At 38.2% G+C, this 23,587-nt stretch overlaps 1 protein-coding gene across 2 annotated transcripts; it reads right to left on the minus strand.

Annotated features, from left to right (window-relative positions):
* Positions 1–539: 539 nt before the first annotated feature.
* Positions 540–22,309, minus strand: LOC101857448 (zinc transporter 9). Of its 2 annotated transcripts, none has more exons than XM_005110871.3 (17): positions 21,912–22,309; positions 17,383–17,507; positions 16,252–16,602; positions 15,350–15,452; positions 14,173–14,265; positions 10,361–10,440; positions 9,736–9,851; positions 8,966–9,021; positions 8,288–8,390; positions 6,986–7,177; positions 5,770–5,809; positions 5,131–5,202; positions 4,627–4,837; positions 3,789–3,851; positions 3,114–3,240; positions 1,800–1,913; positions 540–723 (listed from the first exon to the last, which is right to left on the minus strand). In XM_005110871.3, exons 2-17 carry the CDS (start codon positions 17,474–17,476, stop codon positions 679–681), a joined length of 1,860 nt encoding a protein of 619 aa, XP_005110928.1. In that variant the 5' UTR covers positions 17,477–17,507; positions 21,912–22,309; the 3' UTR covers positions 540–678. The 2 variants fall into 2 exon arrangements, with proteins under 2 accessions (XP_005110928.1, XP_005110929.1); XM_005110872.3 differs by having other exon boundaries at positions 637–723; positions 21,981–22,252.
* Positions 22,310–23,587: the final 1,278 nt, after the last annotated feature.

Consider the following 23,587-nt stretch of genomic DNA (forward strand, 5'->3'; position numbering starts at 1 on the left):
TTCATAATTCTGCACCTGAGCTGTGATCATGCGTGAATATTCAAAATCTTATGTCTCACTGCAAGCAAATTCTGTATAAAAATTGTGACAGTAAGTCCATACAAAAATGAAAAAAAAATACCCATCAACTTTAAAAGACTGAAGAAAAACATAAGTATTCTGCTTTGTGTTGACAAACATAGATTCTTCACACTTCATTTCAGCTTAAATTTTAGCAAGAGTTTTACGGCAATTGCAACACAAATAGGTCATACCAGTCTAGAAGAATAGAGCTGTTACTACAGAGTAATATACAAAGAAAACAAGAAAAGATGAGGACGATAGATGTTTGAAAGGAAAGAAAGAACAAATCACATCAAAGCACCCGCCACTCACTTCACACTTCTTCAAAATGCACATCACCAGTAGGATTGTATGCATCACAAGCTTTGCACTACAACACCAAAATCCATTTTTTTAGTCAAAGTAAAATTTTTACAGCACTCGTAACACAAGTAGGTCATACAAGAGCCAAAGAATAGAGAAAGTACCAGAAAGGCAAACAAAGAAAAGATGGAGGAAAGATAAGGACAATACATGTATGATATGAAGGAAAAAAAGGAGCAAACTACACTAGAGCGCCTACCAACCACCCACTCTAACATCCTGCCGGTGACTCTAACATCCTGCCGGTGACTCTCACAAGGCTTCTAAGTCCACGTGCCTGATCTCTGGGTGCTTGGCCTGAAATACAAAAATAAGTACTTTTCTGTAGATGTCTTCATTTTGAAAACAAAACAAAACTGTTCGAGTAAAAACAAAACCATCGATAATGGTCACGCAAACATTCCCTCATATCGGACGACTGCAAAAATTTTCAAATGTGAGGCATCGTGGTGAAATAAGGTGCTTGTCAAAATAATTAAATCAAAGAAATCGGCATTTTTCTAATTTTCATTTTTTTGGCTGAACACCTTATATGTCCATTTAAAAACATATTTTCGTCTGGAATTTAGTGAAAATCATTGATTAAAGGCACAAAAAATGTTAATTTTCAGTTACCAAGGACTCTCAGGCTATGGAAGTTACCAAACTTTGGTGGCCATTTTCTTGCTAATTTTACCTCTAAAGCCAGGCGACCCCAACCTCCTTCAACCGCAACTATTATGACTTCTATTCAACATAAATGGATATTTTCCCACCATCCCTTATGCCCAAAAATTGACGAGCGCCTGATTCCACTACGTCGTGACACAAATTTTGATGTTCTCTTCTCGCGTAGTTTTCATCCACTGGCTTTCATATTTAGCACTTATGTAATGATGAAATATTTCAAGACATTTTAATATTACATAAAAATAATTGTGAAGTATGAAAATATGTTCTATGGACAAATAGCACCAAAAAAAAAAACTTTTCAGGAAAACTGGTTGAAAACACTGATTAACATTTTTATCGTAAAAAAAGGCTATATTAGAGCAAATAGATGTACATTGTGAGAAAAAATGAAGCCATTTCAAGGTAAAATTAGGGAGGAGATCGAACTTAGATTTTTAAAAAATACCAATTCGAGAAAATAGAAGAAAAAAAAAAATTTGACCCATAACTGCACAATAGTTTTTCAAACCATTTTTAAACGACTTCAAAACATTTTTGATCAAAATGGGTGCTTGGGTGTAGGTTTAACAAATGGAGAAAAAAGATTCGAATGGAAAACAAGGAAAATCACTTGTAGGCTCGGCTTTGCTGGTGGCGTTTAGTGTAGGCTCCACTGGTATAGCAAGAAAAGCAAGTAAATATGACAAAAGGGCTCATCTTACCTTCAGTGCTTTTTCTATCCTGTCAACTTCCTCCCCCAAGGCATCAATAATCTTCTCCCCATGGTTCATCATGAAGATCTCAAAATCCTCAACAGTCTTCAAACCTTGGGCTTCCTACAATGTTAGATGATGGAATAAAAGAAGTAATGAAAGCATACTGCCATCACAAAAAGAAGAATGAATTAACATCATAAAAAAAAAATTCAGGCAGGATTTGTTAGTCAGGGTAAACAAAAGTTAAAATGGTCTGTCTATTGAAATCATGCGAAGGTTAAAGTGCATCGATCGCACTCGAATTCAAATATTTGTTTTAAGTAAAAAGAAGCACATCAACATACTAACAATCACTAAAAGTAAAAGTGGGGGAAGAATTTAGTTTTGTTTTAGTAGGAATATTACAGCACTTGCAACACAAAAAAAAAATCAAACATATGCTGAAAATTAGAGATGTTACTGGAGAGTAACATACAAAGAAAAGAAGGAGAGATAATGATGGCAGACGTTTGATAGGAAAGAAGGGGCAAACCACAGCACAGCAATCGCCTCCCCCCCCCCCTCCCCTCATGAAAGAGGGAGACAGACAGACAGAAACAATCAATGGATGGAACAATAAGTAAGTAGGATCTAACAGCGGCACCCTTCAACCACCCCCATTCACACATCTACAACAAAGATAAAAACTTAGTACTAGCTCTACATTCTCAAGACAAAAAAACCAACAACCTCTGGAGAACATACAAGTGTGAACAAACATTCAACCCCTAACAGCAGATGCAAGTTCTCAATGCATAATAAAAAATAAACAAAACAAGCATTTTCAGTTAAATATCAACCCTTTCTGTTACTACAGTCACCTAAAACAGTACAAGAGCAAGAAGTAAGAAGACTAGCAAATGGTAAGTGGGTATTCCGATAAAGTCTGCGCCTTCTACTGCTTGTCAGTGTCACTCGAATCTGCTTTTGCGGAAACAAGACTGTTGATGAGCTCACTTCATAACAAGGACTATGCAAGTACTGTCGAAACTGTGGAAGACCAAGGCCACGTTGGACTCGGGCGGCAATAGACAGGTAATAAAATAAATATAGGAAAAATAAAGGGTGTCATGAAGCGGTAGCCATCAGTACACATGACGCTAAGGAGAAGTGACTGCTAAGGCACGTTTGACAGTACTAAACACTTTCTTAGACAAAATATCTAAGTCTTGACTTTAAACTGTTTTATAACAGTGATGATGATGATGATGATGATGATGATGATGATGATGATGATGATGATGACAATCATCAAGCGGTAGTATCAACCACAAAGTATACCTCTAGCAACAGCTCAAGGTCTTGCTTGTACAGGTATGCCCTGGTGATCTCCCTCCCATCAAAATCCACCTCTGCCTTGTACCGAACGATCCCACCCATTTGAGTGGCCTTGATATCATGGAGGGATCTGGTGCAGAGGAAAGAGACTGTATTCATGACACTCGTAAAACAAAACCTGATCCATTCTCTTGTTGTGACCAGACATTGAGGTGCAGTCAATTACATATCTTACTAATGATATTGTCTGTTGGTTTTTCAGCAGTTCTAAGCCAAGAAGGCAAGCTTTAAAAAAAAACTACATGTATCTTTTCTTGCTTATGCAACACTAATTTAGAAATTGAATTTTGACAAAATATTTCAAGAACACATGCAACTGATGCCAAAGATTAAGAAAATGCAGAAAATTTTTTAAACAAAATTTTTGACTAAGTACATTTGAACAGTTTGGGATTATATGAAAATATTCAAATTATCAATCAAAGAGATGTCTAATTATTTTCTGCGAGTCTGTATCTGAAAGATTTCAAGAATATCGTTTACAATCCAAGGGGCAAAAAAGAAAAGCTGATGTCAATATACCAGTTGACAAGATGGAAAGCCTTTAAACTCTGTACAGCTCCAAAAAAGATTTGGACAAGAGTAGAGCAAACAGTTTCTGGGGAAAAAAAAGTTTACCTGATCATGCGGTCCCGCTCTAGCAGCATACTGATGTCCTGACGCTCATCCATGGGGATAGACCTACAAATTACAATAATTGTTTTAAAGTGCATGGAGTTTGCTGTAGAGAGTGACATGCGCTATATAAGTGCAATCATTATTATCGTAAAAGGGGGAAGACATAGAATAGCATCAAGAGGCTAGCGCGGAATAGAAAAAGGTGGAAAGCGTTTGTTAGAGGCCTATACCTTGATTTAGGGTAAGAGAGGCAGTGGTGATGGTGATGGTGATGATGATGATGATTATTTTTATTATTATAGGTCACATTGTTACAAAGAAAGAGTAAAGCAATACTTTGTTCTTCCTTGCTACGCTTGTACCCGTCACAGGTTAAATCAGTCCTAGCCAATCTGGGTGGTATCACCTTTTAGTAGCCGGCAATTCGGTAATTTTGGCGGGCTGTGGGAATGACCCAGGAAGTGACAGGTGGTATTTTTTGTCCCGCTTGGAAATACGGTCGAAACTGTTCAAGTCGGCCACAATTGTCCAGGAAGAAAAGTAGTTGTCTTAGAAGACAGATGGAGGTCATGAACAGTGTCAATATATTTTTTAAAAGTGTAAGTCAAATAAGAGAACAATGATTAAATTTCAGTCATAAATGAAATCACAGATAAATATCAGTCAAAGAAGAGAAAAACTACAAATTTTGTAATCAAATATGAGAACAATGCAAAATTTCAAAGTCATGTACAGAACAAACATTAACTTTCACCGTCACATATACAAACGAAGTTAAATCTCCTCCACACATCAAGGAGAAGAGTTCAGAAAAAGCCCCACGGCCACCCAAGCTCACCTGCCCACGAGCTGGTTGGTGCTGTTGTAGACAATGAAGCCTGCCACGGAACCTAGCAGGGTCCCTATCACGGCAGAGCCGACGGCGTCAGCGAATGGAGAGCCAGTGACATGGGAGATGGTGATACACGCTCCGGCGATGCCCACGCCCACCACAGCAGCCAGGTCTTCCAGCAGGACCACGTTGACATTGGGATCTATCCCACGTAAGACTGGAGGGGAAAAAAAATAAACAAATAAGAGAAACAATAGATGCGTGAAAAATGCAAACTGTTCAAATACGCCATGCACAGAAAGCCAAATTTTTCAGTAGAAAGAAAAACTTTCATTCTTTTAACAGCTGTACCAAGATTAAACATTTTCCCTGCTTTTTTTCACATATAAAATTTGAATTTCAACAAAGTGTTTCTTGTGCACATGCAACTGATACTAGAGCTCACAGAGAACGTTTAAAAAAAAAAGGCAATCCCGAAACGATAAATTTTGAGCATTACGGAAGCCTCACCGTACTCCACAAAGCTCATGTTGGACTCCTTGCTGCTTTTCCTCACTTGGTTCACAGCAATGACCAGAGTAGCTGGAAGGAAATAAAAGACTCAAACATTAACCTTACACAGATTTTCACAAAGATGAGCGGTGTTTTGTCTATCGTGGTTTTAATATTTCTTAACATTTTCTACTTTAGAATATGACTTTCAAAACATTTCCAATTTACATTTAGTAAAATCTTTCACACTGACAAGACAGCAGTTACATAGTGTACAGAAAAAGAATAGTAGACAGACAGAAACAACAGAGGGAAAGAAAAGAAACACTGGTGCCCTCCAAAAAAAGTGATTAAAAAAAAACAACAAACGTAACAGAGGTGCCACCTTCAAAGAAAAAAGAAAAATTAATTTGAAGGTCATACGTAGGACCTTACAAGAGCAAATTAAACCCATCTATACATCCTTCTCTAAACATCACAGCTTGACCCCACATCTTCACGCAGACAGATTTCATTATTAAAAAGACAAATTGGAAAAAAATAAAAAAATAAAACAAGAACAACACACACGATCTCTCCTGCTCCCTCTAAAAATTAAACCAAAACTCAGTACAAAACAACACAACAGCCCCCCCCGCGCTCTTTGATACTACTTACCTCCTTCAGAGATGAAAGAGCCAACAAGTGTCGCGATACACTGGGAAAAAAAGAGGAAACATGAAAGGAAGTGTACAGATACTTCAAGTATTTATGCAACTATATAAAAAAACAACAACATGTGAAATAAAATCCAATTGGCAATATAAAAGCAGCAAATCAGCATTTTCTCCTTCGACACATTTTAACTGAAAATATTTGGCAGAAATCAAGCGTCTAGAAAATCCTCTTTCCATTAATCTAGAGTCAAACTTGGATTTTTAAAAAGCAAACCCACCAATTCTCCAGTTATTTTACCCAACCCAACATATCAGATTCATGCTTTCATCTAAACAATGACGTCGCCAAATCGTTTCTAATTTTAAAGTCTGCAAACTAAAATCACAAAGCCATTAGTGATCGGGTGGTTGGATGGCGTTACTGATGAGTTCTACTTCTTCTCCTTCTCTCTGTTGTTTCTGTCTATCTGTCATACTCTTTCCACAGTCTAAATGACATTTATCGTGTCAATGAGCTTCTCTTTACTCAAACAAACAAGCCATTAGTGTGAAATGAAGGTAAGAAAATTCATTGTAACAGTCTGAGCGTCGTTTTTTTTTTCTTCTTACAAGACCTTTGCCTATGTTGCAGTCAAGGGAAAACGCCTGGACGCAGTGTTGTGGGGTCCTCAGCAGACAGCATAAGGCACCAAACAGTAGAAGTAGAAGAGGTACATTTTCACTGGGAGATTTTCACATTTAAAGTTGGGGGGGGGGGGGGGGGGGGGGGGGCTCAGAGATGCAGGTACCATTGAAAACAAACAAAACACAGTGTTTTACAACAAAGCGTCAAATACCCGATGGCTTCTCTGCTAAGCAGAACAGGCTTGGAGATCAATCAGATTGTTATGCCTATCTCGAGTCAACAGTACACAATCTACTCCTATTTCAATATGAGTATACAGAAGAAAACAGTGTGATACAATAGGTCAACATAACATGAAGCATATTTCAATCTAAGGTCATTTATTGGCAGAACTCTTAAATACATTTGAAAACTACAGAGTATAATCTGGCAGTCACATTTTGGGTGCTTTGAAAAATTTGCTACCTCACATTTTATAAATGAATATCTAATTTTCTCCTTCCATTTTTTTTAGAACCCTGTCATTTTTCTTCCTTCAAAACATGTTGTGTCCTGTCGAAGCTGGTTCCAATCTACTATTTCAGGAACCCACCCAATGCAGAGAGCCCAGGTCTGTGGGGTGCATGAAGCCTTGGATGCTGTGGTACCAGGAGAGTCCCGTGCCCAGGAAGAAGATCCCAACACCGCTGATGAGAGAGGATATGTGGCGCAGGTTCCGATAACCATACGGGTGGTCAGTGTCCGGCTTCTTGAATGAGTGGTACAGGCCCACAGCCAGGATAATCTGTCAGGGGAAAAAAGTAGTATCTATATATATATATATAAAAGTGGACTTGGGAGGCTTTGTGCACAAACTCCTCCCTTATTACCTAACCCACACCTTTGAAACTTTGCAGGCGTCCATAGCATCCATGCGGCTTGGACCTAACTTTTAAAAAAAAATCAACGTCAACTGCTTTCCCCGATTTTTCCAAAATGCTTTGTTTTGTCCACACAGAGTTCTAGTATTTCAATGCAGTTCAAGACATATTTCACGACTTCCGTTCACATGCTGTGTGCACTTAACCCACAATGACTTGACGATTAAGTTCGTTCATCAAATGGGGTACCCAGCTAGTATCAAATATATATGAAATGAGACCAGGCCCACAGCAATGATAATCTGTTGGTTAGCAAAGCTGTAAATTATGCATGGGTTAGCTAGTCCAGGTCACAGGCCGAAAAAGGTGATTCCGTATATCTCAGGGGCCAAAGCAGGAGAAAATTGGCAGAAATTCGTTGAAATACCCAAGCTCTCTAAAGTGAGACAAAGACAAGCACTAAAACATATGTCACTCAAGATATTAGATCTATTGCTTTCCGCCAGACTGGAAACTACTGGTTTTAATTTTCAAGACAGGCAGTTTTGTTTTATTACTTATCGACTTTTCACAAGCTATATTAATTACTAATTACTAGGGGGGGGGGGAGAGAGTTAGAAATGACACATGGTACAGTATGGTATCATCATCATTACTTTTCTCACCCAGCATCAAAGTACAGGTCACGAACAAACACTTTCACGTTCCCTGTCCTGGTCTAAACGGCGAAATGGGTTTAACGCCCCTTTCCACCCTGTAAGTTTATTTAAAAGATGGAACCTGTGAACTTAAATTCTATCTGCAATAGGACTGAGCAAAGTATGAGGAGAGCCTTGAAAACTCACCAAACAGACCTAAGTTCAATAAAAACACATTCATAATTTGAATCAGCATCATCTACACCATAGTCCAGCATGGCAGGATAGCAACTGAGCTAATGACATGTCCATTCAGAAGGAGGGGGGGGGGGGGGGGTTGTAGTGATCGAAGGGGCAAGGAAGAGTTCTAGAAGTTGTGAGGTTGTCAAGACTTGCCTGGTTCATGGTGTCAGCACAGGAGTGGATGAACTCAGAGAACATACTGTGAGAACCTGTGTACAGCCAGGCGATGAGCTTGAACAGACTGTTGGCTCCGTTGCTGAGAAACAAAGGAAATAGAATATCAATGATCATCAAATTGTTTGATTTATCAAGACTTGAGGGCTACAAATGGTCACCCCCCCATCTTGACGTCAATACCTTTTCAGTCTGTACAGACAATTCCATGTTCAGCTCACTCTTATCATTAGAATATAAAATATGATTTCACAAAGTAACAACTTATAATGATAAATGACGTTAAAAACAGTTAACAGAATTTACACTTAGCTTTTTTTCTTCACTTAGCTTTTTTTCTTCAATGGCCAGATTGAAAAGTTCATTAGAGAAGATAGTTAATCACTCATTTTTCTGCTTGGATGCTCTTTAAAAAAAAGAAGAAAAAAACCCCAACTCAACCCCATATTATCCTAGTGTTCTCCAATTACCTATATAATCAAGTTCTAGAAACAACTTATTCTTTGTTTGCCTCTGCCTCTTTTGCCTTCTTGGCTTGGAATTCAGACCAGATTATAAAATCTTATTTGACAAAAGCTTCAGCTGAGAAAGAAATCTTCAAGCACTTCTCTTAGAGATATGGTCTTTGTTTCCATAGTATGAGAGCACAGCACTTACACAAGAATTGCAGACAGGACAACTTTTGTTGACCCAGACTTCAAGAAGGTAGGTTCCTAAACAGAAAAAAAAGAAAAGAAAATTGAAATGTCATTAGAAAAAGCATAAATCTCACACTTGCATGACAATACTATTAACAGTCCTAACAGTTTGCACATATAAAGTGCCATTTCACTTCTTATCAATGAAACCAACGAATTCATTCATTTCAACAAAACTGTTCATTTCTGTATTTACAGATCACATTGATGAGGGTGAAAAGAAGTATGATATATCACCAGAAATTCATAGAAATCAGAAAAGGCTCCTTTTTCTTTACACAGCAAAGAAAGTTAAAGCTTAAACATGAGCTCGCTCTCGACACAGATTAACAATATTGAGCACTGAAGATGATGATTATTTATGAAGATAATTATTTTAAAAAATGTATATTACATTTTTTTAATATATATATTTTTAAAAATGTTTCAGATGAAGCCATACAGTGAAAAATTGGATGTATTATACAATATATTTAGGAAATCCTATCAAGTCTCAACCTTTTTTATTCTCTGTTTACAATGATAGGCCTAATGATGATGATGAGGAGGAGGAGGATGAGGATGATGATATTTTTTTGTACATGTTCCTGAAGAAGCCCTTTACAAGGCGAAACGTTGAACTTACATTAAATTTGAAAAGTCTACTAAGTCTCAAACCCTTTTTTTATTCCCTGCTACCTACAATGATGATGATGATGATTACATCAAATAAGTCAAGAGCTGACGTACATGTGGGTTTGTGTCCGGCTTGTGGCCCTGCATGGCGAAGGAATCTGGACTGTCTGGATTCGAGTACCCTGAGGCACTCATGTCGGAAAAGATGGAACGCCAGTCAGAGGCATCATCTGGATGGGAAATATGGTCAGATTTTCTTCCAAATATATCTATGGTTGTTTATGACCAACACTGACACAACCAGACAGAACACTAGAAGTAAAGAAGCTCCATTATCACTCAACAGAAACATGGGGAGAGCATCATGACTTATCACTCAGCAGAAATATGGGAACAGCATCATGACAATACTCAACAGAAACATGGGAAGATCATTTTATCACTCAGCAAAAATATGAAAAGAGCATTATGACTTATCACTCAACAGAAACATGGGAAGAGCATTATGACTTATCAGTCAGCAGCTGATTCCTTATTCTTACAAACATTTCGTTAACATTTTTACAACCAAATTTATGTGCTATCTTCCTCCTTACTTATGGAGTTGGAGACAAAAATCATACAAAGTACAAAGCTTTTGATAGAATGAAAGCTGTAACATAATTCAAATGTGAATTAACAAAACATACTTGCAGCCTCTAGTAATTTGACATGAAGTTGCATCAAGTCCAACACTTACATTTGCCAGAATGTTCCATGCCACGCAGACGAGCCTTCTCTTTGTTTAGCGTGTCAAATCCTCCCCACTTGCGCAGGGCACTGGATAGAAAGAGGATAATTTTTGTGAAATCTGATCAGTCGTGTTAGTAATTGATAAATGAATGGGTTTGATACGCCCTTTCAACACTGAGGTTGTTCAAAAGATTGGACCTCTGAATTTCACTTCCATCACTGATAGGATAGAGCAAAGAAGATTGAAACTAATGTAAAACTCCCCACATTACCTAAGTTAAAAAATGCCCTACTTAGGATTTGAACCAGGGAAATCCGCATCATAGCCCAGGATGACACCAACTTTACTAATGGCAGGCTGTAAATACAGAAAATCTGTTTATTTATGTGTGTAGGTCAGCAATTTAGAATAGAGCTGAACAAAAGCCAGACAGGGTTAAAAGTATACCAGCAGCTCCTAATTACAAGCAAAACAGGCCAAAAGAACTGCCTGACAAAACAATGGGTCAGAAGGCACATGACAGAGTGACCATGAATTACTAACAGAAGGTGCTGAAAAAAAAAGACTAGTTAGAAAATATCACCCCCATCGCAAGCAATCCATTTAGGTCAAAACTTCGATTTTTACACTTTCCAAAAGCACTACCAAAGACACACCTGCCAACATCACCAAAATACAGTTAAATGCTATGATCAAGGCTTACAACATTCTTGCTTTTCATGGTTCCTGATAGGAACAACACAACAACAAAAAAAACCAACTTGTTTTTGTCTCTGTGTAAAAAGTACCCAAATGGACTTAAGTGGATTGCTTGCAACACCGATGATATGTCTGCTCTCTGTCGTTACAGATTTAACTATAGCAGCGTGGACAGCAGTGCCTGATCCATTTTTCTTCTTTTCTACCTGTTACTGCCTTCCTATTTACCATAGCATTTAACGACTATTGTGATGTCCATGTACCTTGCTTTAACCTAGATTAGCTGAGTAAGCAAATGCCTAACAAAGTGGAAAGGTGAAGGACAACTTCGCAATAAACTGAAGTGTTTGAGTCCGATATCATCACCTCAATAACATTTCGAAACCATTAAAATTTCTTACATGTATCCTACTATATCATTAGCATTAAACTACAATCTGTGAGACTTTGCTTCAAAGATATCATATTGCACATGAAGCAAACAAATTTTTCTTTACAAGCAACCCATATCAAATGCCTGAAAGGGCAGTTTTTACAAGTAACCAAAACGTGAAACTGCAGGTTCATGCTAGAACCTTTATTACTTGAGTGGTGTGTTCACAGAGGTAATGGCCGGTAACAGCTGTGATCAGCCTGTACAGAAGCATAGGAGTGTACACTTTTATTGATCAATAGTAAACGTTTTATGCCCCTCAACACAATACAGATATAGTCGAGCCTACCCTATTGGCCACATGTCCAAGACAATCATCTGTACAGACAAATTCATCCTACCCACCCACCTTATGCTTTTTTGGGCTTTTTTCTATACTATAACGACACTGTCCAAGATCTCAACATGATGTCTAAGACAACCACTTTTCTTTTCAACAATGGATGGCAATCTTGGTCAATTTCGACTGTAATTTACAAGATGGTTGCTTTGCCTTTGCCCGTCAAACATATAATTCGGGCTGAGTGTGATATTACATCGCAGCAGAAAGACAGAGGTAATTGACCTTCCCCATGGACAGAGCTGTTAAAGTACTTTTAAAAAGGTACTTAAGTACAAATTTAAGTACAATCTAAAATATGTACTTAAGTACAGTAAAAGTACGTTCCTGTAAAATGTACTTGAGTACAAGTACTTTTTAAAAAAGTACTTATGAGTACATTTTGAGTACTTTCTGCTAATATGACAAAACAATTCAGTGCTAATGCAAAACATCATATTATTGAAAACATATCTCGTATACAAATTAGGCCATTTATTACTAATAATGTAAACAGTATACAAAGCATTTGAATTTGAATATACGCACTGAACGTAGATGGAAATGGTTCGTGAAATTGAAAAAAAACCACGCAAACAAACAGCTGCAACTAGTGAATAAGTGATATCATGAATAGAACATGTTTGAGCAAGACAATAAGATCAAATGTAAGTCAGTCCTAGAGGTCGGAAAGTAGGAAAAGTATCCAAGTTGGAAAATGTAGAGACAAAGTAGCTCTTAAGAAAAAATAAAATTGATGAAAATGGCCAGCAAAAAAAGGGAAACGTGCATTGAATTCTTCATGAACAAATCCTCAAGGAATCAAGGTAGCCTTAAGCACAAACCACAAAAAATAGTTAAAAAGAAATTTAGGTAGCCTAAAAAATTGTTAGATTGATATACATTGAGAACTTAGCTTCAGTTTCAATTGATTAAAATAGAGGTAAGACAGATTTTGGCCACACTGTGTAGTCCACGGCGCCCACGGCAAACCAAAATAGGCCTACATGTAATTTCCTACAGTCTAGTAAGTGTAGTGTAACCAAAAATTTTCTACTGCAGTAGTCTCCGCCTAAGATTCCAGTGCTTGGGAGTAAGGGAAATACGGGATCTTAGCCGACGAAGCCAAGGAAGAATCTACAGTGACCCATGAACTGACGTGACCCCTGGGTGGGTTTATGACATATGGCGAGCAAAGATGACCAATCACAGTAGCATGGTAACATGAGGCATGCCTTAATATTATACCGTACACTCATTAGCATATCGTCTCGATATCTTTATGTTTATCCAGTTGCCCCTCCCCTTTACCTGTCCAAAAATTGTAGCCTTCCATCTCTGATTGAGTCCCCCCGCCTTTGTCGTTACGTACCATTACGCTGTGACCACACCAATTAAAATTAAGGCAGTCTCGCAAAATTCGGGAATAGAGAAAAACTGCCTTCAACTTCAATGGTCAGGGCAGAGTTCGCAGTTCGATGTGATCCTGTCTGGAGCGAACTGGTAGGCCCTACCAACCCAGTGAGTGATGTGAGTTCAGGTGGCAAGCTCAGATGCGAGTGCGATGTTTGGGGAAAAGAAACGCATCGGTCAGCACACCTCAGTGTGATCCCGTCTGGGATCATTGTACCGTTTCATGGAGTTTTACAACGCTTGTGATCACATTCACGAGAGTGGCTGATCTTTGACGTGACGGGCAGTTCTTTGATCTCAACTTTTTACTCTTGGTTGATCGGCAGTGCCCGCACGGGTGTTTGTTCCGTAAGTTATGATCAGAAATGCTGGCACTTACTCTTTCATTAAGCATCGAAAGTACTCAAAATGTACTTTAAAAATACTCAAAAGTACTTCTATAAAAAGTATTGGAGTACAGTAAAAGTACTGGTTCTCAAAATGTACTGGAGTACAGTAAAAGTTCAGAAAATTGTAACGTAGGTACAAATACCCGAGTACTTCTACTCCGTTACAACCAGCTCTGCCCATGGAGGAATACAATTCTCATCTTTAGCTTGAAAGGTGCAGACCCTAACCATTACTCTACAGACACCAGTGTACCCAGAAGCCAACACAAAACCCAACAAAGCTAAAATTCCCAAAACAACACAATTTTTGCAATCTTGTTCTTGTTCACCTTTAACCGTTAGAATATATATAAACTATGTTGATTCGAACAAATTAAAAAATATAAAACACATTTCCGACTAATCATCTCTTGTAAATCAACACTCAAGCAATTACAGAATTCTTAGTTTCAAACATTAAAAAAAGTTCTTGACCCATTCTCACCTACTCCTGTAGGACATTAGTTACTTCTAAATGGTGTTTCTCACTGTACCGTAAGCAGATTGAGAAAAGCTCCATACTTACACTTCTTCTACATCAGATCTCAGGTACAATGTGATACGGGTACCATCAGCATACGGACTCCGCCTTGTATACTTTGGCAGGTCTTCAATGTCACTGCAAACAAAAATAGAATGCTATTCAAGGGGTTTGCTATCTCATAAAACTCAAAGCTGCCAACTTTTCTAGACAGAAAAAGGGGACTCTTCCTATGGGGTGGATCAAGATTGTGGGTAAAGATGGTAGTTCTCTCCACACCCTTCAAAAACATTTCTATGCACTCTATAAATTCATGCTTTTCAATCTGTATTACACATGTTTTTTTACATTTTGGTTGACAGATACGAAAACTAATCAAGTTTGCCCTGTTAACAGACAGTGTTGATAATTCAGTGGCACAAATAAAATACTTTACTCACAAAACCAGTCTAATTTTGGATGAACTCCACAACACCAAGAGCTTAACATTCATTGATATACACCTTTTTTTTACCCCCCCAAAAAAGTGAAAACAATGTCCAAACAACAGATGTTACAATAGCATAAATATACTGGGGCAGGTACAGATTCAGTAATAGATCAAATGCAGTCAAACCTGTTCTAACGGCTACCTGTATAAGACAATCACCTGTATAGAAGGCCACTTCCCATTCCCCCCTTGTGCATTTTTTTTTTTTCCACTTACACTGACACTGTGTAAGACAGCCACTTTTCTCCCCAACAATGGGTGGCCATCTTAGACAATTTCGACTGTAATTACTCTTTCTAGAACTCATGCCCCTTTCAGAGAGTAGCTCTCCTGGCAGCTTTTCTGAATATGGTTCTTTCCACCATCAGGTATCCGATTTTAGAGACACTTTGACAGCTAGCATTATCAAAAGAGATCAAATTTAAAGATTCTGTCATGATGATTAATAAACATTAAAATCATGACACATGAGAGTTTGGAAGGCGCTCTGGTGTGGTTTGCTCCTGCTTTCCTATCAAATACCTATCATCATTTTCTATCCTCCTTCTTTTCTTTGTATGTTACTCTCTAGTAACACCTCTAATCTTTGGCAATTCAATCACCCATTTGTATTGCAAATGTTGTAAAACTATAACTAAAACTTTAAAAAATAAAAAAAATCAGCCTACCATCCAAGAACACAAGAGTTAACTATAAAGGGAGGGGAGAGGGGCTATCATATAAAACACTCACTTGGGTTTCAGCAGGTACTCCATGAGGGCCCGCTGAGGTAGAATGTAGATGTTCCCTGTGTAGCTGTAGTCCACAGGGTTCGGCTTTCTCGACCTTGGTGTAACTGCAAGATTAAAAATTGCTTATAAATACCACTTTATCATAAGTTAAAGGAGATGTCTCAATGTCTTCAATTAGATGAACTTTCAGCTTAAAGTAGTAATAAAAGTTTCATTTCTCTTATAAATCAATTCACAGAAACCCTATTAAGATGATAACAAACCAAAACCTAATGACTTTCCTAACTTCTGTTAATGGTTAATTGAAAATTCCTTAAAAGTAAATTTTACGTTTGCGACCATAATAATAATAATAATAATAATAATAATGAAGATCATTTCTACAGCGCCCACTCCCGTGTAAACACAGCTCTAGGCGCTTTACATAAATGCATGTACAAACAATATTCACGCACGCGAAACACACACACACACACACACACACAAACACACACACAAATACACACACTCATACACACACAAACACACACATATATATATACACACACACATGAACACACACATACACACTCACGAACACATAACACGCACACATGTGCACACATATGTACGCCAAACACACACACACACACACACACACACGCACACACACACACACACACATCTACTTGCTTATCACACGCACACGCTTACACATCGTCACGAAAGGAGCATAAAATAATATGCACACTGCAATTCACAAAATACATAAATGGATACATAGTCATTTACATAACATTGTATTGAACATGAATCTACTGACATTAAAAGGATGTCATTAAATGTGTCTTTAAAGATTTTTAAAATTTAGACTTAGATGTTGTAATAATCTCTTAACAGAAAAAGGAACACATGAAGGCTTACTCCTGAGCAGCTTATTCTTTTTCTTCTCAGACGTCCCATCCGCCTGTGCCTCACTCTCACTAGCTTCATCGCCACCTCCACTGGCCAAAGTCTTAGAACCTTTGCTGGCAGCAGCAGAAACATCACGGAGAACATGACTGCCTTTCTCATCCACACCAGTAGTTTTATCCGACTTCATGGAGAAGTGCCTGCTGGGACGCACGACGCATAGCATATCATGTCGAAAACCACGCAGGCGAAGACTAGAGAAACCCAAGCTTTGCACCCCTGACGCGGGGACGGCTGGAGTTGACGACGGAATCACAAGGAAACTCGACACTGGCTTTTGTGTTGACAAGTGACGCTGGCATTCTGATGGGGACATAAAAGTAATTGTCAGATAAAGACGAGCTCAGACTTGGGGGGTGGGGGGGGGGGGGGGGGGGGGGGGGGAGGCAACAAGCAACAACAAAAATGATACACGATATGATCTCAGAGTACAATATCACAGCATAACACAAAAATAAGATAAGATAATACTTTATTATCCCAAAAATTTCCCTCTGGGATAATAAAGTATTGTCTTATCTTATCTTATTATCTTATCTTAAATAATTAACTTTTAAGCTACACAGGCTATTGACAGTGAGTGAGAAATTTTGTAATCCAATTTGACAATTTAAAATGACATAAGGATAGTAATACTGTACAAAGATTATCATACACCCATGTATGTTAAAGCAAAACGATAACTTCTCCACAAAAAGCAATAAATCAGTTTATGAACACTTCAATCAGTAAGCTGCTTTCCCCCCTCCCCTTAAAAGGAAAAAAAAAAGAATAGAATAATGGAAACCCCCCCCGAACAACCAACAGATTTACCAGCCTAATCTTTATTCCGGTTCAGTGCCTAGTTTCGGGAAATTTGACTTAAAATATTTTGAGTTTCACAACATGTCAAGCTTTTTCAATGCAATTCTTTGAATATCTGGATAACGACTCCAAGCAATCTTAGTTTTGATAAAGTAGATAGAACATTTGGTTTCTGACCTCATGGTCTTAGTAACTCAAAACGGGCAAAAATGTCAGATATAATTTTGTAATTCTAAGGTAGCCAATAGATGAAATATACTCTTCATAAATAAAACCAACCTCTACAGAGAAGCACTGGTCTCACAGCTGCTTGCCGCAGCTGATTCAAGGAGCTCAACAGAGCCCGAAGCTCTGCACATCCTGGTCGCAACATTGTGTCTCATCCAAGATGTAACAACTTCATGCTGTTGAGTTATAAAGTCAAGAGTTACAAAATCGCTGATTTGAAATCATATACTATTAGTGTAGTTTTAGTAAGAGTTTTACAGCACTTGCAACACAATAAGGTCAGATAAGGGCCCAAAAGATTAGAGGGGTTACAAGAGAGTAACAAACACAAAAAAGGAGGATGAGAGATCATGACGATAGATAATTGATAGGACAGAAAGAGCAAACAACACCAGAGCAACTGCCAACCACCCACAATCATATACTATAATAATTGAATATCATAAGGCCCTTATAATAGCTTTATCAATAGATGCAAACATGCATTGCTAATTAAATTAGCTTGAACAAGACTTTTATTTGCACTCAATAGTCTAAAGTGAGAGAAACTGAGAGCTTGAGAATGGAAAAATATGTGTGTGTCTGAGAAAAGGGTCCACATGTGCAATATTTCACTAAATGGTGGTATAGATATTTGCATTTCTGCAACGCCTAACCTATCCAGGTGATTCTGGCCTTGTAAAATTTTTCATATGTTTACATCTCAATAAGTTTTTGAGGTATGGTCACTTTTGTGAGTGAGGGGTGCACCAACTTCTTTTAAGAAAACTGATTTCGTGTGTATTTTTAAACCTCAAGAGATCATGCATACTGATCTCTTTAAAATAAATTAAGCTGGCCTTTTTTGTAATATAATTAAGCAATGCTGGTATCACAGGGCGAGCAAATGTTCAGTAAAACGATGAATCAAAGACAAAATAATAACACTGATTTATAATACAGAAATTATAATGAATTGTGAAAGATATTTTCAAGGTCAAGGTGCGACGTCAGCAGTGGGCACCAGTAATCGGACGGTTAGGGATAAGCTTTACCTCCATTTCTATATCCAGCGGTTACAAATCCATGTGTACCTAACCGTCAATAGACAACGGAGCTCAAAATGAAAATAATGGTGAATATGGAGTTCTAAAAATATGATTTTTCATGTTCCCCATTTTCTTAAATTAAGCTGTGTACATATATATATATATATATATATATATATATATATATATGCAATCTCCGAACCCTAAATGTTCAGTTTGATACACACATGATATAAATATTCAGTAAAGCCCAATCCTGATAAAAAAATGTTCCGTCATTTATTTTGGCACTCAATAAATGATCAGAATGCCCAATATTTAAGGTTTACTATGTAAAAATTCACCAAGAGTTTTACATCCAGGTTATCAAAAGTTGCATGGTGGATTATCGCTGTGCGTAAATTCAGAAGGAAAAAAAAGGGTGCCCATTAATTTGTTGGTCTATCGCTATGTTTGTGGTTCAATTGACAGCCTACAGCTAGATCGTACTGACAACTGGTTTAGTTGCCGTCTACGCAAATATTTGTCGTCTACTCAGTGGACCCGTCTCAATTTGTAACAAGGATTAGTTTAATTCACAGGCTTGGGACTATTATTGGCCCATAAAGAAATATTTTGCTTGGTGGTTGTAGTCTTTCCCTCTAGGGCTACCTATGTTTATACAGGCTAGCAGACTGCCATTTGCGCATTAAAAATGTTGGTCCTGTCCTCTAGTCAATTGATGTCATGCTTAATTTTGTCAGACGTATATCGCTGCAAAATCCTCTGATGTGATTATATTATCCATGAACTAGGAGTCAACATCATCCAAACTGGTCACTTGCTTACTTTTCAATTTATAATCTTCATCCCAGCAAAATAAGCAAGGGCAATTCACCATCCACACACACCATAATTATGCATGAGTAGGCCTAAACACGACCACGTTTGATCTAAATTAAAATTCCTCCAACGCTGTCGTTACCGTGGCAAATCAGGTAAAACTTACGCAATGCTTGATGACTCGATCAATACACCATGGTCAATTAGTCCTAGAGATTTACGGTAGGCCATCCATATATTGTTGTTGGGACAGCACGGTAGACCGGCAACTAAACTAGCACTACAAAAGGACCGCGACCATCAACATTCAGCCCTGTCATCAAGGTCTCCTACGGAACTCCTTATTCCTACCCCCTCAACCAAAAGGCTAACTAATGATAATTTTTTATCATAAAATTTCATTTTGGTTGAACAAATTTAACAGGTTCAAATATGAAATTATTATGTAATGAATTTTATTCTACAGTTAAACTTCAATCACAAACTAGATTCTAGGCCTAGATTCTACCGCTACTAAATTAACTTTTAAATTCTAAATTCCTAATAAACTACCATTCAGACTTCACTTCTACCACATGAACAAATTAATTTTGACATCAGTTGAGGGAAACTCCTTGTTAGTGACCGAGTGAAGGAGGCCTAGAGATTCTAGATTCTCTAGACTATGAGGGCCTTTCTAATCACTAATCACAATATCAAAGGTGTGAGATTGGTCTCTCTTTGTTGCTGGAAAAAGGAGAGTGTTTCGGGTCTACTTACAGATATTTCCAAACTAGGCCTTACATAAGGCCGGCTCTATTTCTCCCAACGCTCGGGAAAATAAACTTGAACTCTATTTCTCCGAACGGTTTCCGTTCTCGAGATTTGTTGATAATTTGCGAATGGAGTGGCACCGCGCGCATATGTTGTGAACGGAGAGGAGGGGGGGTTGAAGGGATTTTTTTGGGGGGGGTTTACATGAAGGATTTTAGGTTTTGCTTCAGGGGTGACTAAATGCAAAATAGGTTACTGCCAAGGTCGAGCTCTTGTCTCCTCGCAGTACCTTTTGAACGCATTTTCAAATGAAATATAGCCTAGTCCCGGAACGTTGCCCCAACCACAACTGAAGTATCTGAATATTCAAACATTTAAAAATCTCTAGACCTAGCTCTCTAGAAATTGACTTCGATACAAAAAATGCTTCTTCCCAGTCCTCGTAGAGGCATAATGGTGATAATGAAAGATGACCGTATGACGCCTAAATCTCACTCTAATAACCCAAAAATCTCCAGAACGGAAACCGAGAAATAGACGTCTAGAGATCAGGTTTATTTACCCGAGCATTCGGAGAAACAGTCACTTCGTATACAGTGAAACTCGGATTCACCGAGATGAGATTGATTCCCCGTTTTTCTTCTTCTTTAAAATCAATAAAAATAACCCGGATTCAACAAGCACTTAAATCAGCAAGCTCGGATTCAACGAGGTCGCAGACGTGGCTTCGCTCATTTTTCTCCCAGAACGAACTTTATCTACCGGTATTCCCGGAAACCATCCATTGCACATGCATCGTGAACCTTAGCCGATTGCATGCGACCAATCAGCGGCCTTTTTTCATACTAACACATGCGTTTTGGCACGCGCACGGGTCTACTCTGGCATGTGTCAGGGTTGGATGGGCAGCCTGCACACATGTGGCTGTGTGTGTGTGTCGGGGAGGGGGGCAGAGGCACTAGCGGTCTGGGCATTGAACGTCGCAACGCGTCACAGTCTTTTTTCCCCCTGCAACTGATCATTATTACAATGATAAAGCTAGTCTTGACGTAGATCTAGATCTACGTAATGAATTGTGCGCTGGTCTATGAAATCAAATGTTGCTGTTTGCTAGGCTCTACACAGCAACACAACGTTTTGGTAAACAATGGAGAAGACACAGGAGGCGTGTGTATTTGAACGAGTCGGTCTTTTTTTTACACAGCTAGGCCTGCTAGAATCTAGAGATCTAGATTCTAGATCTAATAATATTATTTAATATGCAGGCATTTGAGGCAATACTTGTGACTTCTCTCTTTATAATACATTACTTGCTCAGCGCCTGTAATTATAAACACAAAACCTCGTGTTTGCTAGATCTATAAAACGAACACTCGGACTCAGATTCAACGAGATTTTAAGTCAGGCCCGGCGGCGATTGTCAAGATTTCCGCGTTTAATTCCGATCATGTGTGCGTTTTTCATAGCCTCAGGTATGTTTCGCTTTGGTCTCTAACCCTAACCCTGGTCAGGGTTAGGGTTTGGGTTAGGGTCAGGGTTTGGGCTTGGGTTAGGGTTAGGGTTAGGGACCAAAGCGAAACATACCTGAGGCTATGAAAAACGCACATCGGAATTAAACGCGGAAATCTTGACAATCGCCGGCCCGGCGACCTCATTGAATCTGAGTTCCACTGTATACAACTTCACAACATAATTGCAATGACAGGCTGGACATCAGCAAATTCAGCTCAATCATATAATAGGGCCTAGGCTATAACATTTTTAAATATTGGTGATCATGGTAATGGTGATACACTCAATAGTACTCTGACACTGGAACTGACACTGATTTGAACAGATTTTATAGATTCTAGGCTACTGCTGTAAAGTCCAAGAAATTCGACGACAATCTTGAAAACAAATTCAATATCAAAGTCAATGTGCATGCTCTTATTCTTATAATATAGATCTAGATCTAGATCTAGATCTAAGTCTCACATTTTCAGATCAATTGCAAAGCAGAGGAGACAGAGACGGAGACACACTTGGCTTCTCTCCCTAGCCTACCTGACGAGCAGCACAAGTGATCAAATGATTGCACCGGACTGAGTGTTTACGTTCAAGGAGGCTCCGTAATCCTGCCCAGCACCCGGGTGCATTTCCTGTAACAAATTTTGCCCGACATGCTGACTACGTCATTTTTATTTTTGTTTACTTGCCGACATGGCGTCTTCTGTGAATCCTGTGATTTCAGAGTATCATGTCGAAGTCGGCTCAATGTTTGTAAGCTTTCATTGTTTTCAAGAAGTTTTGAATAAAAGGAAAGACTATCTTGGTGAAAAATGGGTAAGGCCATCTACGGTATTTTTTGCCCAGCATCCGGGCAAATATAGTGCCCGGTATCCGGGACCCGACACATTGCTGCCGGCTGAATTCTACCAATGTGCCCGGTATCCGGAGGTATCTTTGTCTTTAGTGCCTCTTGTCTTCAAATATGAGTGCAGTGAACAGTAGAACCAATACATTCTCCTCAGGGATCTTATGATACTTTTAACTAATTAATTTTTGTCTGCCTAGACACTTAATTTTTATGTAGAGAGGTTTGGGTGGAGTGAGGAGCGACATGCAGTTCAAATACCCGGTATATTTTCTTCTATGACACATCAAGGTTGGCACTGGCATCTGTATATTTAAAAAAATCTCAATTGAGTGTTGAGATGTTTTTAAAAGTGTTTTTACTATTTTAAATATTTGATCTGGGTAAGCCTAAGGGGACAATTGGACACTGGATGAAGACAATACATATATCTTTTTGTAATCATTCAAATTAAATTTCATTTCTTTGGGTAGGGCCTTAGTTAGTAAATATAGTATTGGATAGGCTATATTATAATACTATATATAGCCATAGCAATGATCTTTTCATTATATAAAATGTCTCTCTATAACAGAACCTGTATTAGGATGCACAATAATATAATAAATATAGGCCTATATATTTCAAACTTGCTTTTTTGTCCTTAATTTTCAACTATTCTGTATATTACACGGGCGGATTATTTTTCTTTTCTTTTCTAAACTGCTCATGCATTGATTATTCCTGAACCTGAACAGGTTTAGTAATAAATCATAAAAATGTATCACCACACGACTGGAATCAAGCGCTCACGAGATATTTGCGATTGCTGTCGAGCGGGTCACCATAATGTCATGCGAGAAAAAAATTGCCAAGAAATATATATATATATAGATAGATAGATAGATAGATAGATAGATAGATAGATAGATAGATAGATATATAGGCGTCAAAGTTTGGTGATTTATTTCCAAAGCTTGATGTCCTTGAAAAGTGCGAAAAAAATTGCAATTTTTGTACCTTTTAATCAATGTTTTTCTGTAGAATTCACACTGAAATTAATTTTTAAAAGGACATGATTTATAAGCGTGTTAAATTGGGGCCTCCCTCAAAAATTGATAAAAATTGCCCAAAGAGCGAAAAATGTCCATTTCGTTGGTTTCATTATTTTGGTGAGTGCCTGATTTCACGACATACGATGTCACACAAAATTAAATTAAAAGTGCGCTAGGTCTGTATCTGCATGACAATGTAATCTTCAAGGTGTGATAGTTGATCAATCTTTTCTTTCTGTTCTTTCACTTGTTTTTTTTTTGTT

This window comes from Aplysia californica, unplaced genomic scaffold (genome assembly GCF_000002075.1).
Source record: "Aplysia californica isolate F4 #8 unplaced genomic scaffold, AplCal3.0 scaffold00957, whole genome shotgun sequence".
Lineage (NCBI taxonomy): Eukaryota > Metazoa > Mollusca > Gastropoda > Aplysiida > Aplysiidae > Aplysia > Aplysia californica.

Excerpts from the sequence above, each read along its gene's own strand:
- LOC101857448 (XM_005110871.3), bottom strand. The coding sequence starts at position 17,476 with ATGTTGCGACCAGGATGTGCAGAGCTTCGGGCTCTGTTGAGCTCCTTG. Across the intron at positions 14,266-15,349 it reads GAGTACCTGCTGAAACCCAA|TGACATTGAAGACCTGCCAA; the intron begins GTGAGTGTTTTA and ends TTTTGTTTGCAG. Across the intron at positions 9,852-10,360 it reads CATGGAACATTCTGGCAAAT|ATGATGCCTCTGACTGGCGT; the intron begins GTAAGTGTTGGA and ends TTTCCCATCCAG.